The sequence below is a fragment of the Suncus etruscus genome, chromosome 1 (assembly GCF_024139225.1).
Source record: "Suncus etruscus isolate mSunEtr1 chromosome 1, mSunEtr1.pri.cur, whole genome shotgun sequence".
Lineage (NCBI taxonomy): Eukaryota > Metazoa > Chordata > Mammalia > Eulipotyphla > Soricidae > Suncus > Suncus etruscus.
In genome coordinates, this window is record NC_064848.1 from 158,780,161 (window position 1) to 158,806,773 (window position 26,613).

Consider the following 26,613-nt stretch of genomic DNA (forward strand, 5'->3'; position numbering starts at 1 on the left):
TGTGCTATCACTCTGGCCCCCAGCTTGTTTTTTTTTTAATGGGTATTTGTAGCTATACTTGCTAGTGCTCAAGCGTGACTTCTGGTGGTGCTTAAGGGATCATATCTGTCAAGTATCGAACCAGGATCAGCTACATGCAAGGCAAGCACCTTTACCTCTGTGTTATATCTCTCTAGACCTCAACAAAAAAAATTTTGGTAGCTCTCTTTGGTCTGTCCTTTTGCATTTTAAGCTCACTTCCTCTTAGGTCAGACAGAAGGGCAGTCCTATTTCTCTTCTTCCTTTAGGACTAGCTGCAAGCATAGGGTAGCAGACTGGCCTCTTTAGGAATTTCAGTTTCAGCTCTCTCTCTGCAGCCTTTTCTCTCTTTTGATATAGGACTTGATGGTGTTTGAGGTCAAACAGACCTAGTTTTAATCTGGACTTCACCTTTTGCTAAATATATTTTTACTATGGACAAGTTGTTTAACTTCTCAGTTGCTTAATTCACACTATTTCTGTGTCATAAAACAAAAGTGGTAATAACACCTATCTCTTAGAATTGCTGTGAGGCCTTCAGGAGAAAGTGTATGTAAAATACTTAGCACAGTGTATATGTGCAATATATACTCCCTAAGTGAGCTCTGTTAGTCTAATCACCTATCACAGGTCCCCTATCTTGGAAAGGGAAATGAATGCCCATCAGGATGCATCAATCTTTAGACATATTTATGCTTTCCTGCCAATTCGAATCGTGTGTTTACTTCTGCCAATATTATTTGTGGTGGCCTTGCTATATCCACAGCCTTTCCATGGACTGTGGAAACCTCTGTTGTTGCCCTCAAAGTTATTTCATCCTCAGGCTGGTTTTTTTTCCCCCTCATTCTCAGATTTCCCAAAAGTTCTTGTTTGTTTTTGTTATTTCTTTTTTTTTTTTTTTTTTTTTTTGGTTTTTGGGCCACACCCGTTTGACGCTCAGGGGTTACTCCTGGCTATGTGCTCAGAAATCGCCCCTGGCTTGGGGGGACCATATGGGACGCCGGGGGATCGAACCGCAGTCCGTTCCTTGGTAGCGCTTACAAGGCAGACACCTTATCTCTAGCGCCACCTTCCAGGCCCCTGTTTTTGTTATTTCTTTTAACGTTTTGTTTTTAGTATTGTATTTTGGGGGAAGAAGGCACACCTATCAGTGCTCAGGACTTACTCCTGACTCTGCTCTCAGGGTTCACTCCTGGTGAGCCTCAGAGAACCATAGAGTTTACTAGGACTAGAACCCATGTTAGCCTTTTGCAAGACAAGTGCCCTGCCCACTGTACTATCTCTCCAGTCCTTATGCTGATTTATTAATCTTATTTCTCTTATTTCTCATGTATTCCCTTTACTCACTGTGCTACTGTTAATGCTGTTATTCTAGTTCAGGTACTGACTTGAATTGTAGTCAATCCCTTTGCCCTGCACAACTCCACAAGGGCATTATTTGCCTCATAGTCTATGAATGGTACCTCCTGCAGTTTTGTTCTTGGCCTATTACTTGGATGACTTTGAAATGCCAGGAATGAACCAATTTTCCATCTTTAGGCTTTTGCTTCTATATCCCAGGCCTCTCCTCTCTCTTCTCCCTCTCTCTTCTCTCTCTCTTTCTCTTTCTCTCTTTCGCTCCCCCTCTTTCCCTTCTCTCATACCAAAAGTAGTATTGAAATTTATATACAAAAGCTGTATGTAGAATAGTAATAGTACTTAAAAAAAAAAAAAAAAAGAATAGGGGCCAGAAAGATAGCACAACAGTGTTTGCCTTAAAAGCAGCAGATCCAGGACCTAAGGTGGTTGGTTCGAATCCTGGTGTCCCATATGGTCCCCCGTGCCTGCCAGGAGCTATTTCTGAGCAGACAGCCAGAAGTAACCCCTGAGCATCGCCGGGTGTGGCCCAAAAACCAAAAACAAATGAAAAGAATAGGGTGGGAGAGATAACATGGAGGTAGGGCATTTGCCTTGCATGCAGAAGGTCGGGGTTTTGAATCCCGGCATCCCATATGGTCCCCTGAGCCTGCTAGGAGCGATTTCTGAGCATAGAGCCAAGAGTAACCCCTGAGCTCTGCCGGGTGTCACCCAAAACTCAACCCCCCCCCCAAAAAAAAAATGAATAGTAATAGTACTTTATACCAATAGTAACCCTGGTGGTGCTGAGGGACATATGTGATGCCAGTATTCAAACCAGGGTCCAGACTACAGCTGTTTGCTAGACAAGTGCCTTTATCTTTGCATTCTCTCAGACCTGCGTGGCCCCTCCCTTTTTTTTTAAAAGGAACCACACCCAGCAGTGTTGTAACTATAGAGTGTGCTGCAAGTGATACTCTTCAGTGTGCTGCACTCAGTCAGTGCTCAGAAGCCCATGCTGAGCTGGAAACCAAAGTCAGAGCCTACTCACTTGCTAGGCATGTACCCTGCCACTTGAATCCCAGTCTCCTTTTTTACCCCACTGCAACCAATGTATCTTGAATGTTTTCATTATGCACTGCTCAAAAGGGCCACTTCTCAGAAAACATCAGTACCTATGGCTAATAAAGTCTAATTCCTTATTATAGTATGTAAGACTTTCTTGTCTTCCCAAACTAGATAGTTTTTGAGCTTCTGCTTCCATCCCCGTTGATTCCTTGCTTATTATGTAACTTCTCTAAGTCTGTCTTCTCACCTGTAAAAATGAAAGAGGTAATAGCATCCCCATTAATCAGACAAGTGCCTGATATGATAGATACTAGGCATTGCTGCCTGGCACATTACCTTTCTCTCTGTTCTCGTACCCTACCCTGCACTTTCCTGTTCTCAGGTCTGTTTCTGTTACGTCCTTAAATCAACAGATGCTTTCTTACTCCACATTTCCTACTACCTGTTCATTCTGGAGATGAAACTCCATCTCCCCAGTGAAGCCTTCCCTGATTCCTCTTGAAGGAATTCATCTCTCTGCTCAGTGTTCCTGTGGCACTGATTATTCTTTATTTATGAAAATTATATGATGTCTCATATTACAGTTATTTCTGGACTTGTTTCTTCCCCTGTGGTACTCTGAACTCCTTAGAATTAGGTACCATGTCTTTAGCTCAGATTAGTAAGTGACAAAAGACAAAGAATAAGTTTTAAAAGTTCCATTCAGGTGATGAGGGTAGAGAAGCCAGTAGTAATTCAAAGTGTGAGCAAGGGCTGTTACAGAAGGGAAGTACAGGATGCTGTGGGTATACATATTATGCCAAGGCCTTTTTGGTAAGAGTGTTCATTCAGTCTCTCTATTAATACTATCTTACAAATAAGAGGTCTTATATAAGAGTTGACTCCCAGTACCCCAGTTGCCTACCCAGCTACTTCTAAGGAAGGCTTCTTAGGCCCAGATGCCCAAGATCTGCTGTGGGCCCTTTAAGAACAGGCCCCACATGCACTGCTGATGGCAGCCCTGCCTCCTGTCCGCCCTCTTCCTCCAGCCTCAGAGCCACAGGAGGATTTCTCAGCAGAGGAAAAATTCCCCCCTTCCTTCTCCCCCCTCCTCCCTGCTTTAATGCCCGGGGCCCTTCACTTCCATAATTCTTCATTTTCCAGCCTTGAACGTAAGCCAGACACATCTGTCTGGCCATATGCGTGAACCCTGGAGTCTGTGCCGAGGTGGCTGTAAAACAGGGCCGGTGAAGGCCCTTCTGGGAGAGCACACACATGTGTGTGCCCTCAGGCCATTGGCTCCCTGCCCAGAACCACGGGGCTGCAGTTCTCCAAACCCATGTTAACCTTTTCTTATTTTTCCTCTTTTTGTTTAATTTAATGGGGGAAAATCCCAAGGAAAAGGTATAAATTGTCCTGGGAGCAGGGGAGAGGCTCCTTGCTTGAGAGGCCATTATTGTTGGCAGGTACCTGGGTCACACTAATACAATAAGGAAGAGAAGAGCATCGAGTGAATTAAGATCGGAGAGATGGACTGTAAATTACACTGCTCTGAACTCCATCAGTCTCCAGGGGCGCTAACTGAGAGGTGTAAGGCAAGTCCCTAGCTCCCAGTGCCTTTTACAGATGCAGCGAAACAGGAACCACACATGTTTGGGGAAAAGGATATGAAGATGGGGTTGGGGAAAAGTTCTCCTGGCCCCCATGATGGCTATAAAGTCCAACTGAGATCTGGGATTTTAGCCACACACCCCACCTCCCTGCATCCACCTAGACCCCTGGGCTCATCTGTGGGGCTGGCGGGGGGGTGGGGGGATGAGGCCTGGCCTGTTCTGCAGCTTTTCCCTCCCCTCTTCCGGCATTGCACAGAGTCTGGTGAGGAGGGCCAACTGGAGGTCAGAAAAGGGGTGTAGACAGTGCTTTGGGTCTCTGCATCTGGAGCTGTGGCACCCAAGTAAGCCCCAGCTGCAGGGGAACCATATGTGCTCAGCTGAAGCTTTGGGTGCTGGGAAGCCAAGTGTGCTCATACAAAGCCTCTCTGCAGTCTCGCCCTGTTGTTTGATATGGCTCTCCAGAGTGAGTGAATTGGTTCTGCCCACCTTGCTGCTTTCCACCTAAGTTCTTTTCATTCAGTTACAAATCTTCTCTCTTTGTTTTGTTTTGTTTTTAGGTCATATCCAATGATGCTTAGGGGTTACTCCTGACTCTGCACAGGAGTCACTCCTGGTGGGCTTGGGGAACCATATGGGGTGCCAGAGATTGAGCCCTACCTGCTGTGCTATCGCTCTAGCCCCCTATTAAAATTCTTGGGTGATGTCCAGACACTGGAGAACATGATGGCTTGAGGGATTGGTCAAAGTGTTTCATCCCTAAACAGACCCACAGAGCAAAGCAGTCACTGACAATTCTCTAGGCATGAGGTGTGGCCTCTTGGCACCTCATACTGGGCCTGGCCCTGTGAATCCCCCGCCTCCATGAGGCTTTGCTGTGATTTGTGCTGCTGTCGGGTGGGGTCAGGTTTCCTGAGCAGTTGCAAACATCCCACCTGAAACATAACAGGCTCTTCCTCTAGCCACGGCTATTGTTTCCCTTAGTATTATAGCCACAGTCTTGCTCTGTAGCCAGCAATGACATGTGTTCTGAAAATAGCTACACTCTTCTGTCCCCTTCCCGCCCACCCACCCTCCTGAAGATGCAGTCACTCCTTTGTGGTGGCCCCAGGAGTTTCACTCTAAATATAGCTGCAGCTCATTCATACTGCCACCCAGCTGGGGGGGGGGCCACTGTGGAACAATGGAGCCTGCACAGAGCCCCCCACACCTGTATGGAAGCTAGCGGAAGACAGACACTCAGCTCTGGCTCCTAGCTGTCGGATACAGGGTGGGAGCCAGTGTACTACCAGGCCAGGGGCACGTTCACGCTAGGGCAGGAAAATTTATCAGCCTGTGGAGCTGGGCAGCTGCCCTCCTGGGTCAAGTCCATTCTAGAGCCCATCAACTTCTCCACAGACTGTTTCTCTCACATCTCTGTTCTCATCTCCAATATCCATGGGTTCCTCTCATTCTGCTGAATGATTAGCTAGAACACCTTAGACAGATTTTTGTTTTTGCCACTCCTAGTGGTCCTTGGGTGGCCATACAGGGACTGAGGATTGAACTCGGGTCAGCTACATGCAAGGCAAGTGCCCTACGTGCACTTATTTTTTTTGAGGTGTTGGGACCAAACCTGGTGTTGTTCAGGTGTGTGTGTATGTGTGTTTATAGTTTTTATTTTATTATATTTTTGTAATGTCTTTATTTTAAACACCGTGATTATAGACACGGTTGTAGTTTGGTTTCAGTCATACAAAGAACACCCCCCTTCACCAGTGCAACATTCCCACCACCAATGCCCCCTATCTCCCTCCTCCCCCCACCCCCTGCCTGTATTTGAGACAGGCATTCTATTTCTTCTACTCATTAATATTGTCATGGTAGTTGTTAATGTAGTTATTTTTATAACTGCATTCACCACTGTTTGTGGTAAGCTTCATATCATGAGCCGGTCCTTCCAGCCTTCATCTCTGGGGATTATGATAATAATGTCTTTTTATTTTTCTTAAAACCCATAAATCAGTGAGATTATTCTGTGTGTGACTCTCTCCTTCTGGCTTATTTCGCTGAACCTTAACAGTTTTCATGTACATCCATGTATAGGAAAATTTCATGACTTCATCTCTCCTCTGATGGCTGCATAATATTCCATTGTGTATATGTACCACAGTTTCTTTAACCATTCATCTGTTGAAAGGCATCTCGGTTGTTCTCTATATATTGCTCAGGTCTTGGGCTGGAACGGTGGCACTAGAGGTAAGGTGTCTGCCTTGCAAGCACTAGCCTAGGATTTACTGCAGTTCGATACCCTGGTGTCCCATATGGTCCCCCTAAGCCAGGAGCGTTTTCTGAGCACATAGCCAGGAGTAGCCCCTGAGCGTCAATGGGTGTGGCCCAAAAACAAACAAACAAAACATGTTGCTCAGGTCTTAACTACTCTTGGTTTTGTTCTCAGAGTTCACTCCTAGTGGTGCTCAGGGAACCATATGCAATGCTGAGAATCAAACCAGAATTAGTTGTATGGAAGGCAAATGCCTTAAACCTTGTACTCTCTCTATAGCCCCAAAACCCTTTTAAGTAAGTTTCTATGCCTTGTACCACACGGTGCCCTGAATACCACTGAGAGCTAACTCCTAGCACAGAGTTTGGATTAGCCCCCCAACCACTGCAGGTAGAAACTCTCCTTTCAAAAAGAATAAATAAAAGTATAATTTAGGGGGCCAGAGAGATAGCACAGCGGTGTTTGCCTTGCAAGCAGCCAATCCAGGACCCAAAGTGGCTGGTTCAAATCCCAGCATCCCATATGGTCCCCCGTGCCTGCCAGGAGCTATTTCTGAGCAGATAGCTAGGAGGAACCCCTGAGCCCCGCCGGGTGTGGCCCAAAAAACAAATAAACAAACAAAAAAAGTATAATTTAGAGTCGATGGAGCTGATTGTGATCACCCAGATACCCTAAGCAGAAACTTTGCTATGTGCAACCCATTTTGGAGATATTGGCCATACTGTCCCCAGGGAATCTGTTGGCTCTGTCTTCTTTCTAGAGCAAATGGACTATCTGCTCCCTTTGACTTCTCCAGCTCAAGAAAAACCTGCTTGCACTGTTGGTTGTTTCTTACCAAGTAATCTTATTTTTATTTCGCTTCCATTTTTTTATTTTAAATAATACATCTACAGAGACTGGAAATATATTACAGCAGGTAGATGCTTACCTTGCACATATGACCCAGATTTTATCCCAGGCATCCCACATGTGCTCATATGTGCCTATCCTGAACATCACCAAGAATAATTATTGAGTGCAGAGCCAGAAGTAACCCTTTAGCATGGCCGGGTATGGCCCAAAAATATATTAATAATAAGTTCACAGGGGCCAAGAGAAAACTCTAGTTAGGCCACATGCCTCACAAATGAGAGGAACCAGCACCTCTGCCAGGTACAGTTCCCAATTCTGTAGCAACAATGATATAATATGTCCATATTATTAAAAGAAAGAAAAAAATGAACACTGTGACTCTTAGAGAAATCAACTATTCTCTGCCTTATCCAACTCTACTTTTGTTTTTTTTTGTTTTTTTTTTTTGTGGGGTTCTTTTGGTTTTGGTTTTGGTTTTTGGGCCACACTCGGCGGCGCTCAGGGATCATTCCTGGCTCCATGCTCAGAAATTGATCCTGGCAGGCTCAACTATATGGGATGCTGGGAACTGAACCTGGGTTTGTCCTAGATCAGCCATGTGCAAGGCAAACGCCCTTCCACTGTGTCATTGCTCCAGCCCCACCAGCTCTACTTTTGGATCTGCTCCTTCATGGTTTACCCAGATAACCACCCACCTGGATAGACAGAGATGGAAAATGCATTTGAACTAGAAGAAAGGAGAATGACGTTTGATAAATAAGTTTCTAAAACTTCAAATAAGTTTCTAGCACTTTGCATGATACTTTCACATATAAGATAAAGGTGGAAGTTTCCTGTTTTACAAAACTTCTCATTTATGGTGACAACATGCTTTGGCCAGAGGAGCCAGGAGAGATGGTTCTGTGTTCCAGTCGAGGGAAGGGGAAGCAACGTTGTTCCCTGTGGAGCAGAAGGAACACCTCAGAAGCTCTTCTCTTTATCTTGCTCTACTTTGTAACTTTGGGTTCTTCAAGTTCCACAGCTCCTGTATCAGCTTATTGCATTACCTTCATTTGTAATTCTCAGTTTCTCAATCTCTTACGGGTTTGATCCTCAGATCATCCCTATGGTCCAGAAGAAGGAACTCGAGCAGGGGGCCTATGCTTCTTAGCTTCCCTATCAAATATTACTGTTTGTTCTTCTGTCTGTTCTTTCTTTCTAGTTCCTACCAGCTTTCTCAAGGATGATCCTATACATCAGAGATAGTTGGTTGCTTAGTCCTTCTAGAATAGAATTGTGTCCTTTTTTTTCCCCATACTATAGTTGGTACTTTTTTACCACTGGTCTGATTCAAAGTGTTCAGGCTTGCATTGGGCTCCCAGCATTCATATCTGAGGCCCACTGTGACACAACCTGAGCTACAGACAGAGGCTTCCTATGGAGTGCTCTTTCCGAGTCATCGCACTGAACTCCAGGCCAGGGCTAGTGCGCCTGAGTCCCAGCATTCCTGTTGCATCCCCCTCACCCCCACCAGAGGCTGTTCCAGCTTTTTACTCATACAAACAAAAATAAATCTTACTACCGGCCTCTGAACTCCATAGCAGCATGCTTCCCCTTCTCCCCAAGTGTCCCATGTGAGTGGGGACTTGGCACCCTCCCTACCGACATCACTTTTTCACTCCCTGCGCATCCTGTGTCCTTCTCTCACCGTGCGACCCAGAGATCAGAATGGGACGTGACGGCCGGCACAGGCGCCGTGCACAGCTGCCAGGAATCTGACGGGTAAAATCTGGAAAAGTTGGGAGGGCAAATGCTAAACACACACATACACAGCGCCACTCAGAGAGGACCGGAAACACAGACCCACAGAAGAGGCCTGCAGACTCCTGGTCCCTCTTTCGTCTGCCGTTGTTTGAAGGGAACCAGACCGGTCTCATGACCCAGGTACGACCCTCAGCCCCCAGAGGCCTGTTGGTGTACCCCAGGAGAAAGGGGGTAGCTTCATTTAATCTCCTGAGACTCCTTGAGGGCATGTGGGGAACAGGAAGCAGTTGTGTGGTGACTCACTGGGCAGGACCAGGTTAAGGGAAGTTGTCTTCAGGCGTCCCTGGGACCGGATGATGGCAGCATAACCCCAACCACCCTCAAACAGATTGACCCCACATCACCCCCAGGGAACCAGCAAGGCTGTGGCCTCTTTACCTTTCTGGCCCTGAGCCAGAGCTCAAAGAACTCCAAGCTCAAAGACAGAGCTTCACTGAACTCTTCCTAGATTTTTTTTCTACTCTGTGTCAGAATACACAATGGGCTCAGTTTGATCTTAGCCTCCTTGGCCACCTGTCTTAAAAGACCTCTTGCTTCTTACCAGCTCTTACCTTTTATACTTTTCACCGTTGTTCTCAGGAAGCATTTGGTAATGTGGCATCGGATTGAGCCCAAGCATGTGCTCTACCATGTGAGCTACTTCCCAAGTCCCTGATGCCAGCTCTGAGGGTAGTATGATACAAGATCTAAGAAGCTTATTATTCACACAAGTAAAAATTGGCAGTTAGTTCCATTTCTTAGAGACAGGCCAGTGCTACATTATCATTTCTCAAAGCAAGATAGGAGGTAACAGGACTGAGTGGGCCAGACGTAGTGTAATCAGGTCCCTGACTCAGTCATCACAGGTACCTGTCTCCCCAGTCTGCCCAGCTAGGGTCAGTCAGTACTTTTTCTGCTTCCTCTCACTTAGATTTGGAGACTTTAGTGGAAAATTAGCTATAGAATACCAGGTTCTGGGAAAAAGTGAGGAGAAGGGGCTAAAGAGATGGTATAGTGAGTGAGTGGTAGGGTATTTGCCTTATCTGCTGCCAATCCTGGTTCAATACCCAGCATCCTATATGGTCCCTTGAACCCATCCAGGCATAATTCCTGAGTGCCAGAATTACTTCACTCAGTATTAGGAGTAACCCCTGAGCATCACCAGGTGTAGCCCCCAAACCAAAACCAAAATAAAGATCACACGGAGAAGAAAGGAAGGAGTGGTTAACTGAACCTAAGTGGGAAGTATTCTTTAAAAATGCTCAAGCCGGGGCCGGGCGGTGGCGCTGGAGGTAAGGTGCCTGCCTTGCCTGCGCTAGCCTAGGACGGACCGCGGTTCGATCCCCCGGTGTCCCATATGGTCCCCTAAGAAGCCAGGAGCAACTTCTGAGCGCATAGCCAGGAGTAACCCCTGAGCATCACAGGGTGTGGCCCAAAAAACCAAAAAAAAAAAAAAATGCTCAAGCCATTACACAGTGGTTTATACCAATTATAGCTCAGTAAAAAGTAACAAAAATTTTAAATGTCCAAGCCAACTTTGGTGGATGTTTGTCATACTCCATTTGACAGTCTTGTGTGGAGTGGACAGTAACCCATGTCCCCTGGGAAAGTAGTTATGGGTACTTTCCCCTAATGAGGTGAGCTCAGTAGGAAGACCTCAACAGACTGGGCCTCTCAGCCACATTTCTCATGCCTGCCAGTGGCCTGTGGCCTGTGCCTTCCACCAACTGTGGTGGCAGTGGCAGTGACAACTTACTCATAGGGAAAGGTCCCCAACAGGTCACAGAAAAACCACCCCCAACATTGGAAGTCATGCCCTTTCAGTTTTACTGTCACTGCCAATGAAACCTCAGCAGTCTTCACTGACTGTTAGTGGCCACAGCTGAAGCTACAGTTCCCATCTCAGTTGGCACGCACATCTACTCCCCCGATGCCTTGTGCCTCTCTCTGTGTTCCTGTAAGTTGGTATGTGGGAAAAGGCCAGGAGAGGGCATGATAGTGCTGGGACCTGCTTGCCTGCTCCTCATGTTGGCATGGGTGTCCTCCAACACCACATACAGGGGGCATGCTATCTGAAAAGATTCCAGCAAACATGGTTGCATCTTGTCTTAAGTCCTGAGACTAAATGTACAGTGGTAAAAAAAAAAAAAAAAAAGTACAGTGGTGACCATGTTCAATAGTTACAGGCATACCAAGTGTAAGGTTATCTCAAGTGTGACAAAAATGGGTATTTGGGTGGCCAGAGAGATAGCACAGCGGTAGGGTGTTTGCCTTGCATGCAGTCAACTCAGGAGACCGGTTGGCCTGAGCAACACCACGGGTATTCGGGGGGGGGGGGGGCTGAAGAAATAGTGCTTGTCTTGCACAAAACCAACCCCATCAATCCCTAGCACTAGAAATGGTTCCTCGGGGCTGGAGAGATAGCATGGAGGTAAGGCGTTTGCCTTTCATGCAGAAGGTCAGTGGTTGGAATTCCAGCATCCCATATGGTCCCCGGAGCCTACCAGGAGCAATTTCTGAGCATGGAGCCATGAGGGATGGATGGAGGGAGGGAGGGAAGGAGGGAGGGAGGGAGGGAGGGAGGGAGGGAGGGAGGGAGGGAGGGAGGGAGGGAGGGAGGGAGGGAGAGGAAGGAAGGAAGGGAGGGAGGGAGGGAGGGAGGGAGGGAGGAAGGAAGGAAGGAAGGAAGGAAGGAAGGAAGGAAGGAAGGAAGGAAGGAAGGAAGGAAGGAAGGAGGGAGGGAGGGAGGGAGGGAGGGAGGGAGGGAGGGAGGGAGGGAAAGAAAGAAAGATAGATGAATAGATGATAGATAGATGGATGGATGGATGGATGGTCCTTCAAGCTCTGCCAGAACTGATCCCTGAGCACAGTGCCAAGAATAAACCCTACGCACCATCATGGAACTGCACGAGCGCACACGCACGCACACAATTGGGACTTCACAGATGTACATAGAGCTTCCCTGAAAGATGGAAATATCTTTCAAGGAAGTTCTCTGTGCATCTGTAACTGACAACTGACAAGCTTAGACCTGTCCTTTCCAAAGTATGCTGTAGAGACCCTTTGAATTGTTACCAATCAAGAGAGGATGAGGCCCAAAGAGATAGCACAGCCGCATTTGCCTTGCAAGCAGCGGATCCAGGACCAAAGGTGGTTGGTTCGAATCCCGGTGTCCCATATGGTCCCCCGTGCCTGCCAGGAGCTATTTCTGAGCACACAGCCAGGAGTAACCCCTGAGCATCGCCGGGTGTGGCCCAAAAACCAAAAAAAAGAAAAAAAAAGAAGATGATTTTTTTTTTTGGGGGCCACACCCGGCGATGCTCAGGGGTTACTCCTGGCTGTCTGCTCAGAAATAGCTCCTGGCAGGCACGGGGGACCATATGGGACACCGGGATTTGAACCACTGACCTTATGCATGCGAGGCAAATGCCTTACCTCCATGCTATCTCATAGGCCCCCAGCTCAAGGTTACCCCATTCTGTTACTGTTTATTCATTTTGTTTTGTTTTAGTTTTGGTTTTTAATACCCACACTGTCCTTTTTCAGTCCCCTACAGAATGGTTTCTTTGGAGTTTTTTTCTGTGGGTTGTTCAGTTTTTGTTTTCTTTTGGGGTCACACCCAGTGATGCTTAGGGGTTACTCCTGGCTCTTTACTTAGGAATTACTCTTGGCTGTTCTCAGGTACATATGGGTTTCTGTGGATTGAACCCTGGTCAACTGAGTGTAAGGCAAATGCCCTACCTGCTCTGCTATATTACTCAAGCCACCTCTACAGAGTTTTAATTAATCATGCCTCATACCCCTGAGCCATTTGGTCTATGTTGATTTTTATTGCAGTGGATTGCCTAGCCTTGGGCCTGTCCCTCAGGCCTGACTAGGGCCTGCTGTTATTCTGGAGGAGTGAGTAGAGCCAGGGGTGAGAGGGTAGGATGCTGACACACTGTGGAGTCAGGGCCCTGTTTGTTCATCCACAGTTCCTGCCCACTCACTGTGGCTCGCCATTCTGTGTTTCTGCAGGCCGTCCTGGAAGACCAGAGTCAGATGAGGCAGATGGAACTCGAGATCAGACCCTTGTTTCTCGTACCAGACACCAATGGCTTCATTGACCACCTGGCCAGTCTGGCACAGCTTCTGGAGAGCAGGAAGTACATCCTGGTGGTGCCCCTTATTGGTGAGTCAGGCCAGAGCAAGCCCTGCACATGCTCAGCAACCCCCTCTCCAATGGTCCTCAGCCTAGGGGCCAGCCAGCCAGCACCCTGGTGAATGTGTAAGACAGGATTTGCAGGGAAGTAGGGAATGTGTGGGACAAGGAAATTTGTTTAATAATCAAAGCAGTTCAAATTATTATAACTGATCCATGGCTTAAACTGCTTCAGCAAATGGACTCCTGTGTCCCAGCAACCAGAGGCTGCCTGAGCCCAGCCCTTGTTTTTATCCTTATAAAGCTTGCAGCAAAACAGCAAAGCTGGTTCCCGTTATTGGTAAACACTCAGCCCTGGCAGATAACGGCAGTGCTGCTGGGTGGTCTGGCAGGGAAGCTGGGAGGATTTTGAAGTGGTTAGATGCCTTTGGTCTGATTGTCTTGCAGCTTTCATGATCATTCTGTTGGTTGGAGGTAGCATTCTTCTGGCCTATGTCACCCTAAGGCCAGGCTGACAGAAACCCTCCAGAGCAAGCCCTTGGCTCATGCCTATAGATTCCCGTCACTTGGGCTCTTGCCACTGTCAAACATTGGTGCTGGGGCAGGGTCAGCATCTCAGGACCCAGCTAGCTTGTGTCTACCCGCAAGGCTTCAGGCAGAGGAGCCCAGCTGGTCTGTCTCTAGGGACTGTCTAGGCACCCTAAGTTCTTGGAGCTCTGCACCAGTCAATCTCAGCCCAAGTTCTGTGCTTTGGGCTCCAATCTAATGAAGATGATATAGTAAAAATAGCTATTATTAGCGAAGGGAGGGAAGTTAGATGATTGGAAAGCCCAAGCTTTCAGCGTCCCTTCCTCAACAGCCACTATTTGGAGCACATTCAGGATCCCTGTCCTCTGGAAAGGCTGCCAGACTGGCAGTCTGCCTGCCAAGCCACCTCTGACATGCATGCCAAGATGTTCCATTGGGCCTTCCCTCCCAGTCCCAAGTGTCTTAGTGCCAGATGAGGGTGGAAACAAAGGGCAGGAAACATCCGCCCCTGCAGAGGCTATAGAACCCTGGGGGGTTGTGGGAAACACGTTAGCACCACCTGAGAATGTTGGCACTGAAGCAGCCCTCGTCCCGCCTCCACCCTCCCTGTCTTCCTTCCCCCTCCCCATGTGGCCTGGCCAGAACCTTTTAAATCTAGGCCCTGAGACCTAAAGGAAGATTTGCTGCTGATCTTCAAAAGTTGAGCAGCTTCTCTTCCTTCTTTCCCCCAAAAGACTGAGCAGCAAGACATCAAATTATTTCAGCTTTGCTGCTCCCCACAGAGTCTTGTAGTGGCATAACTTTGAGATAAATCTCTGCTTTTCTTTTTTTTTTTTTTTTTTTTTTTGGTATTTTGGGCCACACCCATTCGATGCTCAGGGGTTACTCCTGGCTACATGCTCAGAAATTGCCCCTGGCTTGGGGGGACCATATAGGATGCTTGGGGATCGAACCATGGTCCTTTCCTTGGCTAGCGCTTGCAAGGCAGACACCTTACCTCTAGCGCCACCTCGCCGGCCCCAAATCTCTGCTTTTCTAACCAGGAGATTTGTACAAGGAAGAAAGGAAATTGATCGCTTTTGGCCTATACAATAAGAAATATTCTAAGAGAGAGGTTAGCTGATAGGTCAGGAGTCACCTAAGACAAACTTGAAATGAGCCAGTACCATTCCAAGCAAGCCAGGTTTTTGTTCTGTTGTGTTGTGTTTGTTTTGGGGCCACACCCAGTAGTGCTCAGGGCTTACTCCTAGCTTTGTGCTCAGGTATCAATCCTGGCAAGGCTCGAAAACCATATGGGGTCAGCTACGTGCAAGCAAGTGCCCTACTGGTCACCAGCACTGATTATGTCCTACTGTGTCTTGTCTCCTTGTGCTTCAGGAATTGGCAGAAGGCAAGTTGCATGCAGGTGTTGACCTTGAGAAGAAAGGAATGTCATATTTGGCAGGGAGGGAGCAAGGTGGGAATGAGAGACAATCATTACAGCATATGCCTAGCCTACCCCTGGCCCAAGTTCATGGTCCTGGTTCATGCTCCAGGGTCCTGGAGCAACAGTGGTGTAGCTCTGGAGGCCCTTAGTGCTGCTGGGGTAACCTAGGTATTATTAGCAACACAAGGCCCAAGCAGCATCACATTCTTGAGCCGGGCCCTTGTATCAAGCCACTGGCCTCTTCGAAGAACTGAGAATAATGAATGGGGCCCTGAATCTCCTTAACATCCACTAGTCCCTCCACAAAAATAGAAGAGAACACCCAGAGAATGCATATAAAGTGAATAGATGGCTTCAAGTATGTCAGGAAATAACAGCCCAAGACTAGCAGTCCAGCCAGTGTCCTGAACCCTCCTCCTCTGTGCACAGCCCTGGATATACGGAGAGTCTAAGGGCTTCTGTCCAAGAGGTTTCCTCAGTAGACTCACTGTGTGCACCAAACATGAAGGGTTAAGGCAGCTGTCATCCCTGCTTGTTTCTTGTGCTCTTTAACCTACTACATGCTCCTTTGCCTTGACCCCAGCATTAAGAAGCCCCGCCTGGTGCAGAAGCACAAACAAGCTTCCCCTTTGAAGCCTGTTTAGTTTGGAAGCAGGAAGGCAGATTTTGGGGTGGAATACCAGTTTTTCCTGTTTGATGTTCTGTTTGCTGTACCATTCAGCCACTGCTGCTCCTCAGCCTCCGCCATACGTTGTGTGAACATCGAAGCCTCAGGTTGCTGAAAGAGTGTGTGTGTCTGTCTGTCTGTCTCTCTGTCTGTCCATTTGTTTGTCCATATGGGCTCTTTCCAGAAAGCATCTCTGAATACCCAGACAATGAGTGCCAGGCTCACCATGGAACAGCATGCTCACGCCAACTCCAAGCCATGAATCATTACACTGAGAAGAGGCCTCAGACCCCAAACACTCCCGGAACCCCCAAGGAGTGCATATTTCCCACTTGACCTCAGGCTTTTGGCTGGAATTTTGGAAAGAATCTTCACTCGAAAATGAAGCTGTGTCCCAGACACATAGGCAGACAGGCGCACACAGACGCACGTGCAGTATCAGGAGGAGGATGTGCCAAGGGCACAGATTTAGGGAATACTAAGGGTCTTGCGAGGAAGGCTGTGATCACAGCTTCCCACTTGGTGATGTCCTTGCACACAATTGAGGACGGGACATAAAACTTTTTCCCTCTTGAACAATTATTTGTGATGTTATAGTGAATAAGGAAAAATGCCTCTTTTCTTTTAGCTTCTCCCTACCCTTGCTTCTCCTGAGGGATCCTTTCAATTTGATCCTATGTCTAAGGAATGTAATAGCGAGGCCAGGTTTCTTTTTCTGAATACAGCAGCTCTAGAAAATCCTTGTAAGATACCCGGGGATACAGTGGAGCCCTGAGGGTGGAAGGAAGGGGAGGATAGGAATAGACCACTGTAGAAAGTCTAAAACATGGGCTGGAGAGATGGTGCAGCAGGTAAGGTAATTATTTGCCTTGCATGCAGCCAGCACCATATATGGTCCTCCAGCATCCCATGTGGTACTCCAGCACAACCCTGGGCAATCCTTGAGCACAGTTAAGTGTGGCCCAAAAAAACGAACAAAAAATAAATAAATAAAAGTCTGGAACACTAACTTCATGGATCAGAGAGAGTATAGAAAATAAGACAGTTGCCTTGCACACAGTCCACACTAGTTCTATCCCTGGCACCACATATGGTTTCTGAGTACCACTACTCAGTGGTGTCCAGACCCCTGAATACAGCCAGGACTAAGCCCTGAACATTGCCAGATATGGTTCAAAAATAAGTCTGGAACACTTGCTCTCGAGGGTCCCTCAGTGCTCTAGAAGAGTCCTGTGGGATCAGATGGGTTCTTGACTTGGAAAGGAGAAATGGTGTAGGCAGATAGCACACAGGCTAATAACTTGCGGAAACTCTTTCTTATCAGTGATCAATGAGCTGGACGGCCTGGCCAAGGGGCAGGAGACAGACCACCGTGCTGGAGGCTACGCCCGTGTGGTACAGGAAAAGGCCCGAAAATCCATTGAGTTCCTCGAGCGGCGATTCGAGAGTCGAGACTCCTGCCTCCGGGCTCTGACCAGCCGTGGCAATGAACTTGAATCTATCGCTTTCCGCAGTGAGGACATCACTGGCCAGTTGGTGAGACCCCTGCTAGAAAGGGAGGGCCTGTAGTCGGCCTTCATAATAGGAGCTCTAGGAGGAAGAGGGTAAAGGAAGGTCATCCTGGGCATCTGGATGCCCCTGAGACCCTGTTAGAAAGGGAGGGCCTGTAGCCAACCTTCAGAATAGAGGCTCCAGGAAGAGGGTAAAGGAAGGTCTTTCTGGGCATAGGGGGCAGCCACTATTCAGCCCTGGGAGGGGCAGACTCCCGTCCCCTAGATCTCGAAGCACAGTTGGACACAGCCCAGCAGAGCCTAGGCATGTAAGAGAGGGTGTGACCTCCCAGCACCCAGTGATACCTGTGCCACCTCCTCATGGCGCCCCCTCCTGCCCATGGCATGTCTCACACGGTTTCTTGCAGGGTAACAACGATGACCTGATCCTCTCCTGCTGCCTCCACTACTGCAAAGACAAAGCTAAGGACTTTATGCCCACCAACAAAGGTAGGCAGCTTTGCCTCTTCCTAGGGGTCATTCTATCAGTTTCAGCCTAGAAAGTTTGAGACAAGCCTAAGACCAACCCAGTGGCCTTCTTTCCTGCAAGTCACACCTCCCTGTCATAGATTGCCCTTCCTCCCCACAGTCAGCTCCCACCCAGGGAATGTGCTAGCCCCTGGGCCAAATAAGAATGGGCCTAATTCAGTAAGATAGGCACTAGGTGGTGAGCTTCCCTAACCCATGTATCTGTATCTGTTTCTGTCCTGGGTCCTCTTGACAGTGAAACAATTTTTTATTATTTGGTTTTGGGACACACCTGGCACAATGCTCAGGACTTATTCCTGGTTCTGCACTCAGTGGTCACCCCTGGTGGCCTCAGGGATCATAAAGAGTGCTGGGGAGTTGGACCCCAGTCAGCAGCGTACAAGGCAAGAGCCCAGCCTACTTTATTATCACTCGGGCCCTAGTGAGAATGCCTTTATGATAGGAGATGAGGTACTTTATTCTGACCATGGTCTCTTAGCCCAACCTTTTGCAATTTGGAAAATTTGCAGTGGGTTTTTGTTTTGTTTTGTTTTTGGCCATTCTTGCCCTCCTAGTTCATCCCATAATGTTTATCCTCATCATACCAGGCGGAGGGACTTCCCCTGCAGTAGTGCATCCTTTCTACCTGTTTCTGTGGTTACTGTAATACTTTGTAGACTGTCTGGAGTTGGAGGCAGGTGAGAGCTTGAGAATTCTTAGCAAAGTTGCGACATCTTTTTGGTGAGCAGAATTTAGTCTAGCAAGCAGAGGCCCACCCTGTGATCTTTTTTGGGTTTTGGGTTTTTTGTTTTTTTTTTTTGGTTTTGGTTTTGTTTTGTTTTTGGGCCACAGTTAGTGGTGATTAGGTGTTACTCCTGACTCTTCCCTCAGAAATCACTCCTGGCAGACTCAGGGGACCATATGGGATGCCAGGGATCAAACCCGGGTCCATCCCAGGTCAGCAGCATGCAAGGCAAAAGCCCAACCACTGTGTTATCTCTCTGGCCCCCCACCCTGTGATCTTATAGGGACTTGAGCACCTCACCCTCAATCAGAGCTGTCAATTCTTTACAGCCCCTCAGAGACCACAAGCTCTAATACTTTCTTCCCCTGCTTCCCAGGACACATCTAGTTGTCTTTTTGGAAGGATTTCTCAGGCTCCTAGATCAGTGTCATGTGCTAGTCATTGTCTTCGTTTGGTTTCTGTCTTCCTAGGTTATTTCTTTGAGTCCTGGTTTCCCATTCTTTTGCTCTAGTCATTTACCTTGGCTGCATTGGAGGTTATTTCTTCCTGCTCTTCCTCCCCTCTTGTTAGTTTGGCCCCTCTTTCTTCCAGAGTAAAGTGTCCTACATGATAGACCAAGAGCTGTGTTTTTGGAGATGCCCACCCCGCTTTGTGACTTGTACAAACTCCCTAGAACATTCAAGTAGGAAGAAGACATCCTAGCTGAGTTAAGCCTAGGAACGTGGGCTCTGCTCCCAGGCAGCTTCCTAGAGGGAGAGGTAGACAGGCTGACAGAAAGCCTTGTTGCAGTCCCACCCACCCAGACATTTTGACCCCATAATCTCCCCCACGCCTTACTTGACCCCAAACAGCCTACAGGAACCCATTGCCATCCTGGGGACCGCCCCTATCAGAATTACATCAGCAACGGCTGGTGTAATCAAACCCCATTTGTCAGTGTGAATTCTTAGCAGATTAACTTGTCAGATTCATAGAGAAACTATCACCAAATGTTTATGTGTAAACGATGTTTGAATTTTAAAATCATGTGGATTATGGCGGATGGGGCCTGACAAGATGACAGTCTCTGGTTTCTAACAAAGTGAAGTTACCAGTGTCAAAACGGAGGATGTTTATTGTTAAAAATGTCTCAAAGTTCCACAGAAACCTTTGCAGACCCTTGCCAGCAATGCTGAGCCTTGGTTAACTGGACCAAAGGCCTGGAGCTTTCCTGCTCTTGAGTCCCAGGTCCAGAATCGTGGGTCTGCAGACAGACTCAGGCAGCCAGCTGGGAGCCCCACATAACACCAGCATACACCACACCCTTCAAACCACATTCACACACCCCAGAGGACAGGCCCAGGCAGCTGAACAGTTTAAAAACATCTCTTTACCCATGGCCGCCATCTTCTCTCAGTGCCCACCACAGCTCTGCACTTCCCGTCATGCCTTCTTTCATTGGTCCTCTTCCTGGCCCCCACTCTTAGCCCCCAGAGTCTCTCTCTTCCTCTGTGCCCATACTCCAGAGGCTATGGCAACCCCTGGAGCTGCCACACTTGGAACTGCTCGGTTCTGGTATGACATTAACAGCCCCGAGCCCTGGTGGACAGTTCACGTGTCTGTCTTCTCAGCCTCATATAGGAAATACCCAGCCAGGCCAGCACTGAGGAGACCCACCTAAAGTTCCTTGCTAGGGTGGGGAAATGATCGCATTGGGGAGGAGGAGAGAGTAGGTTGTGTGAGTAAATTTTTTTTAAGTTCTCCCCATACATTGTAAGTTTGGGGAATTCATCCTGCCCTCACTCTAAATATATAAAAACAATGAGGGAACATTAATATTAATAATATCATAACTCATGGTGACTAAATAAAAAGAACAAGGACCAGTTTTTGTGCCAACATAGATCTTTAGAATACATAGAAACTGAATAAAGTATGTCTAATATGATCATAATGCTGTGGTGGGAGAGGCTTATGTAACAAGCATACATACTTGTAAATGTGCAGAAAGGTATCTGGACACACACAGATATCCCTCTGGGAGCAGAACAGACACTGAAAGGGAGCAGGAAGGATGATCCTTCCTCCTTACCCTTGCTTGCTGCTCTTTTGTACTGTCCCAGGTTTTTACCATGTATATAGATTATTTTTATTTGAGAAAAAATTATCTATAGCCTCAGGGCCAGCCATTATGGCACAGTTCTGCCATGAACTTTTACCCTCCATTCCTCAGAGCGCCTGTCCCCTTTTCTGACATCTGGCAGCTTTGGGTACATTTTGTCTCCTGTCTTTACTTTTCTACCTCTTGGTTGGATGCAGTGAGAAGGAGAGGGTGTGCAGAGAGAGTGCTGTGAGTCAGCTGAGCAGACAGGAGTAGTGGAAGGAAAGGGCCTTCTCTTTCTGTCCAAAGTCCTTGGAGACAGATCTGTTGAGACCAGAGTTTTGGGCATCTCTCAGGGTGAAGGAAGGCAGCCAGCCCCCCTGCCCAGTGTGGCCCTCTCAACTAGAAGGGTAGGGATACCCTTGGCTAAGTGTCCAAATGAGGGAAAGACCAAGAAGTGGCCCTAATCCTCTCCCACCATTCATCTGGGGACCACATTCCTCCCCAGAGAGAGGGGAGGCAGCTACTGCCTCTGCTTCCTGACCTCAATGAAGTCCTGCTCTCTCCTGCCAACAGAGGAGCCCATCCGGCTGCTGCGGGAGGTGGTGCTGTTGACCGATGACCGTAACCTGCGAGTGAAGGCGCTGACGAGGAATGTGCCTGTGCGGGACATCCCAGCCTTCCTCTCATGGGCCCAGGTGGGCTGAGGGGCCCACACCAGGGCCCACCCTGTGGAACCGTTCCTGAGAGGCCACGAGGCGCCTAGTGTAGCACAGAAGATGCCCACATGCCTGAGCCACCAATCCACCCAGAAAATAAACCATCCTCTTCCAACCCACACCGTGGCCATGCTGTGGGGGAGTTGCTCCTCACAGAGCCCCTCCCAAGGGTCGGGCGGAAGCTGCTGGGATCTTCCTGGGCTGCTGGGATTTAGCAGGGCGGTAGCTGGCTGCAGTGAAAGCAGGTGGACCAGCCACAGAGGCCGCCCATGCTCTCAGCCTTTCTCCCTCCTGTCTAGTTCCAGAGCTGGGGAAAGAACTCCGCCAGGGACTCAACCACTTTTCTCAGGTGGAGATGGGGCTTTGGGCTTAAAGTTTCCATCAGGTGCAGGTGAAGTCACAGGTCCCTTTAATTGTCTTCAGAGACCATCCTCAGTGTGTCCAAGAGGCTTTGGCCATGCCATTGAGTGCCCAGTCTCTCCTGAGGTCCAGTTCTCCCATGGGCCAAGTCGGGTTCTGACACCATGTCCTAAGACAGCATCCCTGGCATCCCACCTCTTCTACTCCTTTGACCTCAAACACACATGCTCCCGTCATGCTGCTCTTCCTGCCCTTATCACTTGGCAGCTTGTGTTGCCCTCGGACAGTCGTGAGTCTAGAGGAAAAGGACATGTAGTCTTGCCCCATGCTTCCAGGTGGCCTTTGCTTGTTCCCTCACCCCTCGTTTTTCTTCTTTTGCTCTAGTTTCACCTTCACACAACTTCCTCAGACTCTTGTCAGTTCTCTCCTGTCCCTCTCCGTCCTGAATTATCCCCTTCACCCTCCTTCCTGTTCTAGTCATCTCACTGTTGTGGTCTCCTCCATTTCCTCCCTCCATTCCTTTGCCAAAGGGATCCTCATGCTGAGTCCTCCTCTTGTACCCATGGCACATACTTAATAAAGCTGTTTTATACCCTTGCCGTGCCCTGGCCTAAGTGATCCTAGAAACTTTTAGACTTGTTCTACCTGGTCTGAAGGGTTTTAGTGGGGCCAGTGCCTGGGAGAGGAGCATTGTCTAGCTTGGGGTTTTAACCATTTCTAGATTTGCCTAGAAAAACTTGACACAGGCTCCTTAGCCTCTTTAGCTGGCACCTGTGTTAAAGCCTTACTCAGGAGGTTTCTTGCTGGGAATGTGTCCCCATATCCCAGTACAGGGATGAGACCAGAGGTTTGAGGAGTTGCTAGGAGTAAGTCTTGATGGGACCAATGGGGGATCCCCCAGAGCCTTCTGTCTTGGCTATCAACAGCCCCTGCCCACTGGACGGCAGCAAGTCTGTGCCCTTCCTCAGACCCAGGTCATGCCTGAAAGAGTGTGGCTATGCCAGAGAACCAAGGCAAGTGGTCCAGTTTCTGAACCTTCCCAGGACTTCAGAAGCATGGGCTGTGTGGGGTACAGGTCCCCACCCTCTTCTCTCCCACAGATGAAAGCGGGTGGGTGGGAGATCCAACTCCTTTCTGTTCCACTTGCAGCATTGGTTTTGTTTCCTTAATAAATTTTTAGTTATGAAACTTACTGACCTCTGGCTCATCTGTCTCGGGATGGGAAGGGAAGAAGTCCAAGCCCCCGTAGGAGGGAACCGATCTGGCCCCTCTGCCCACCCCGGTGTGGCCCACCCAGGTCTTTGTGCAGGGGTAAGAGAGCAGCAGGGTCCGGGGTCACTGGTTACTGCTTTATTGCTGTTTGGTTCGAGTATAGAAAATGGAAGCGGCTCTAAAAGAGCCTGTGTACAAGGTAGAAAATATACAAATGAGGAGGGAGCTAAAGAGACCACATTCCAGCCCAGCCTGGGCTCGGGATGGGGGCCCCGGGGGTGCATGCAATAAATATGGTCCGGGGCCCCAGGGTAATGAGGGGGACACCGTAAGAGTGAGAGACTAGGAAGGCTGTGGCTGTCTCATACTCTAACATCAGGAGGGAAAGGTTGGCCCTGGGGCTAGTGCCACTTGTGCAAAATGAGGAACTTCACATTATCAGTCCCCGGGGTGGGCGGGAGTGGAGGTGGGGGGCCCCATCCAGCCGGCTCAGTCCCCTCCCCACTCCCCAACTCTGCCCAACACTCCGACCCCAGCGGGGAGATTCACAGTGAGAATGGGTGTGGTCCCAGGGGCCGGAGGTAGGGCTGGGAGCGCCCCGACAGTGACACCCTGCCCCCCAGAGCAGCACAGAGCTGGGGGAAGGGGCCAACGAACCACAGGAAGAGGCGGAGTGGAGCTGGGGGTCTCCTTTGGTCAAAGCTGATATCAAAAATATAAATCTCCCTTTCCCCCATCCCACCCCTGACCCGAGGTTTCCCCCACCCCCAACCCCGGGCTAAGGCACAAAGCAGTGAGGCCAGGTGGGGCGGCGGCGCTGCCCGCTGCTGCTGCTGCTGCTACAGTTGTCTAGATGCAGCACCACTTGCTGCCGCAGAGGCGGACCCAGGCCATGGCGCAGGCGGCGCGGAGGTGGGCCGGAGAGGGGTGCTCTAGGTGGGAGAGAAACGGTCGATGGTCCGGCCGTCGGGTCCGGCCGCCAGGTGAGCTCCCTGGCTCAGCACCTCGGCCGCCTTGTCCGGGCTGAGGCCCAACTCCGCGGTGAACTTGGCCAGCGGGTAGAGGCTCTCTAGCGCCATCTTGGGGTCGTGCAGGAAGTGCGTGGTCTGTGCCAGCAGCTCGGCGGCTGCCGCCTTGTCCTGCTGCTTCAGGCTCAGCTGTTCAGCAGTCAGGCGGGCCACGGCGAAGACGCCCTCGGGGAAGTCGAGCTTGCCCTTGCCGTCTGGGCCAGGGACGCCAGGAAGGCCGCCCAGGCCCGCCAGTGCACCGGCCGGTGCGCCACCCACGGCATGCATCTTCATGTGGCTGATGAGGTTGCGTTGCTGAGCGAACTTGCCGCCGCAGACCTGGCACTCGTAGGGCTTCTCGCCCGAGTGGATTCGCATGTGCTCAGTGAGGCGATACTGGCGCGTGAAGCGCATGCCGCAGGCATCGCACGCAAAGGGCTTGAGGCCCAGGTGGCTGCGCATGTGGCGTGTCATGGTCCCGCGCTGCGTGAACTTCTTCCCGCAGATGGTGCACGGGTAGGGTCGGGTCAACCAGTGCGTCTTCTCGTGCTGCCGCAGTGTGGCGGGGTCCTTGTAGCTCTTGTCGCACGACGCGCAGCGGTAGGGCCGCAGCAGCTCGCCCAGGCCACCAGGAGCCCCAGGGACCTTGTCCCCGCTGCTTCCAAAAGGGGGCCCTAGGCCGGCGGCCCCCGCGGCCACGTCGCCTGCTTCAGCCCGGCCATACAGGGCCTCCTCCTCCTCCACGTGAGCTTCCACATGTGCATTCAGCTGCTCGGAGCTGGGGAAGCCCTTGCCGCACGGGATGCACACGTACAGGTTGTCCCCGAAGCTCTCGGGCTCGCCGTAAGCCAGGTGTGGGCATGGGTAGCCTTCGAGGTGGCCGCCGGGCGGACTGGGGTCCTCGCTGCTGCCCGTCTCCTCGCTGCTGCTCTTGTAGTCGTCGCCGTCGCCCCCGGCACCAGGCCCGTCCAGGCTGCCTGGGTAGCGTGGCGGAGGCCCCAGGCCCAGCGGCGGCCCCCCAGGTGAGGACGGGTCTCCTCCGCGCTCGTCGCAGCGCTCCCCAGGGGACCCGCGCTCCCGCACCAACTCATCGCCGTAGCTGCCCAGTCCCGGCTCGTGCTTCATCCAGCGGTACAGGAGGCTGGGCCCGTCGGGGCGGCCCGGGGGCTCGGGTCCTGGGCTGCCGCTGCCGCTCCGAAAAGGGTCGGGAGGCGGCACGACCTCTTCCAGCTTCTGGAAGGGCAGCGGCGGCAGGGGTGGCAGGGCGAGCGGCGGTTCCTTGTAGACAATGGGGCCGACGCTGGGAGGGCTGTCAGGGCGCGGGGGGCAGTTCTCGGTCTCCGGGAGGCCGCTCAGGAGGCACAGAGCCGGGCGGGCTTTTCTTGGACAGGTCCAGACCACAGAGAGGGGAGCAGCGTCGCTCCGGGGCGCAGAGGGCAGCGGCGGGGCTCGGGCCAGCATACAGCTCGGCGCAGTGCGTGTTCACCGCGGCATCGGGGCCCGACGGCGGCTCGGCGACAGCCGGCGGCGGAGGCCCGGCTGGGGACGAGTAGCAGGTCTGGATGACGGGTGTAGCGGCACGCAACCCCCGGCCCGGCCGGCCGTAGGGAGCGTAGCCGCCGCCCCCGCCGCCGCCACCCCGCAGGTGGCAGTACTTGCCGTGGCGCTTGAGGCGCTTCTTGCACAGTGCGACGAGGTCCGGAATTTGCAGGTAGCTGGCGGCGGCCAGGACAGCGCCCAAGCTCGGCTCGGCCCCCGGGGCCACCGCCGCGGCAGCTGCGGCCTCTGCTCCATCAGCCAGACGACCGGTGTAGATGAAGTCCAGCACCAGGCGGAACACTGCCGGGCTCACCATGTCATGGTCCAGATTGAGCAGGTTGTCATGCACCACCAGACTCTTGAGGTAGGCGCTGCTGGCCGCGAGCACATTCTTGTGCGCGCGGAAGAGGGCGTTCTGCACCACGATGATCACGTCGCATAAGAAGCCCTTGGTGCGCTGGCTGTTGAGCTGCAGCAGCAGCTGCCTCGAGTGGCCAGGCGCCTCCATCGTGTCCAGCATCGTCTGCCCAGCACGCTCTCCTGCAGGGACACACAGCAGCCGGGTCAAAGGTGCACAGAGCCGTTGCTGCCTGCGACCAAACCCGCACGTCTTCCCTCCACTTCCCCTTCCCCGCCGCCGAGCCAGGGCATCGGCCCCTCGGCCTGGGCACCGGTGAGGCTCAGAGGCCTCCGGGCGCAGAAACCCGGCCCTGCAGACCCAGGCCGGGAGCGGCTGCAGGAGTACGGCGGGTGGGTCAGGACGATCTGTGTGTCCCCGGAGCCCCTGCGATGCCAGGCCGGTTCTGGGGCCTCCTGGACAGAAAACTTCCTTCGAGCGGAGCGACCCTTTTGAAGACTGTTCCCCGATTTGAGGAAAATGTCCGCTTCAGGAAAAGTCACTCAGGGCGGAGGAGTCTGCCCAAGTGGGGAAGAAGGGAGCCGAGTCCAAAACGCCACCCGCCTCGGGAGAAGCCACCCAGCTGGGGCGGTGGTCCGCAGGAGGGGAGCGCCGGCCGGCCGGCCGGGGACTGTCAGACCCTCCTCCGCCGGGGGCCCCTGCGGCTCGGGCCGCGCGGGGAGCAGAGGCAGCGGCCGCCTCGGCGGGCAGAGCGCGAAGGCCGGCCCCGGCGCGGGGAGGGCGTTATATCGGGGCAGGAGGCTGAGGCAGGAAGCAGGTGGGGGGGAGGGGGGGCCACGCAGCTCCCAGGGGAGGGAGGGGGCAGCGCCCCGGGCGGGCACGGCACGCACCCGCCAGCGCCCTGAC

At 51.1% G+C, this 26,613-nt stretch overlaps 2 protein-coding genes across 2 annotated transcripts in view; one reads left to right on the plus strand and one right to left on the minus strand.

Annotated features, from left to right (window-relative positions):
- The window catches only part of SMG6 (SMG6 nonsense mediated mRNA decay factor), a 303,380-nt gene extending 280,601 nt beyond the window's left edge, over positions 1–22,779 (plus strand). Inside the window, exons 16-19 of the mRNA XM_049782046.1 lie at positions 12,925–13,078; positions 16,994–17,205; positions 17,588–17,669; positions 21,089–22,779. Of these exons, the coding sequence (XP_049638003.1) occupies positions 12,925–13,078; positions 16,994–17,205; positions 17,588–17,669; positions 21,089–21,219 (579 nt within the window). The 3' untranslated portion in view covers positions 21,220–22,779. The remainder of the gene's footprint in view (positions 1–12,924; positions 13,079–16,993; positions 17,206–17,587; positions 17,670–21,088) is intronic.
- An 853-nt stretch (positions 22,780–23,632) lies between these two features.
- On the minus strand, positions 23,633–25,869 carry HIC1 (HIC ZBTB transcriptional repressor 1). The gene is given in 2 exon segments (XM_049782335.1): positions 23,633–25,136; positions 25,138–25,869. Coding segments are annotated over 2 exon segments (2,133 nt in total). The 3' UTR covers positions 23,633–23,735.
- Between the last annotated feature and the right edge of the window lie 744 nt (positions 25,870–26,613).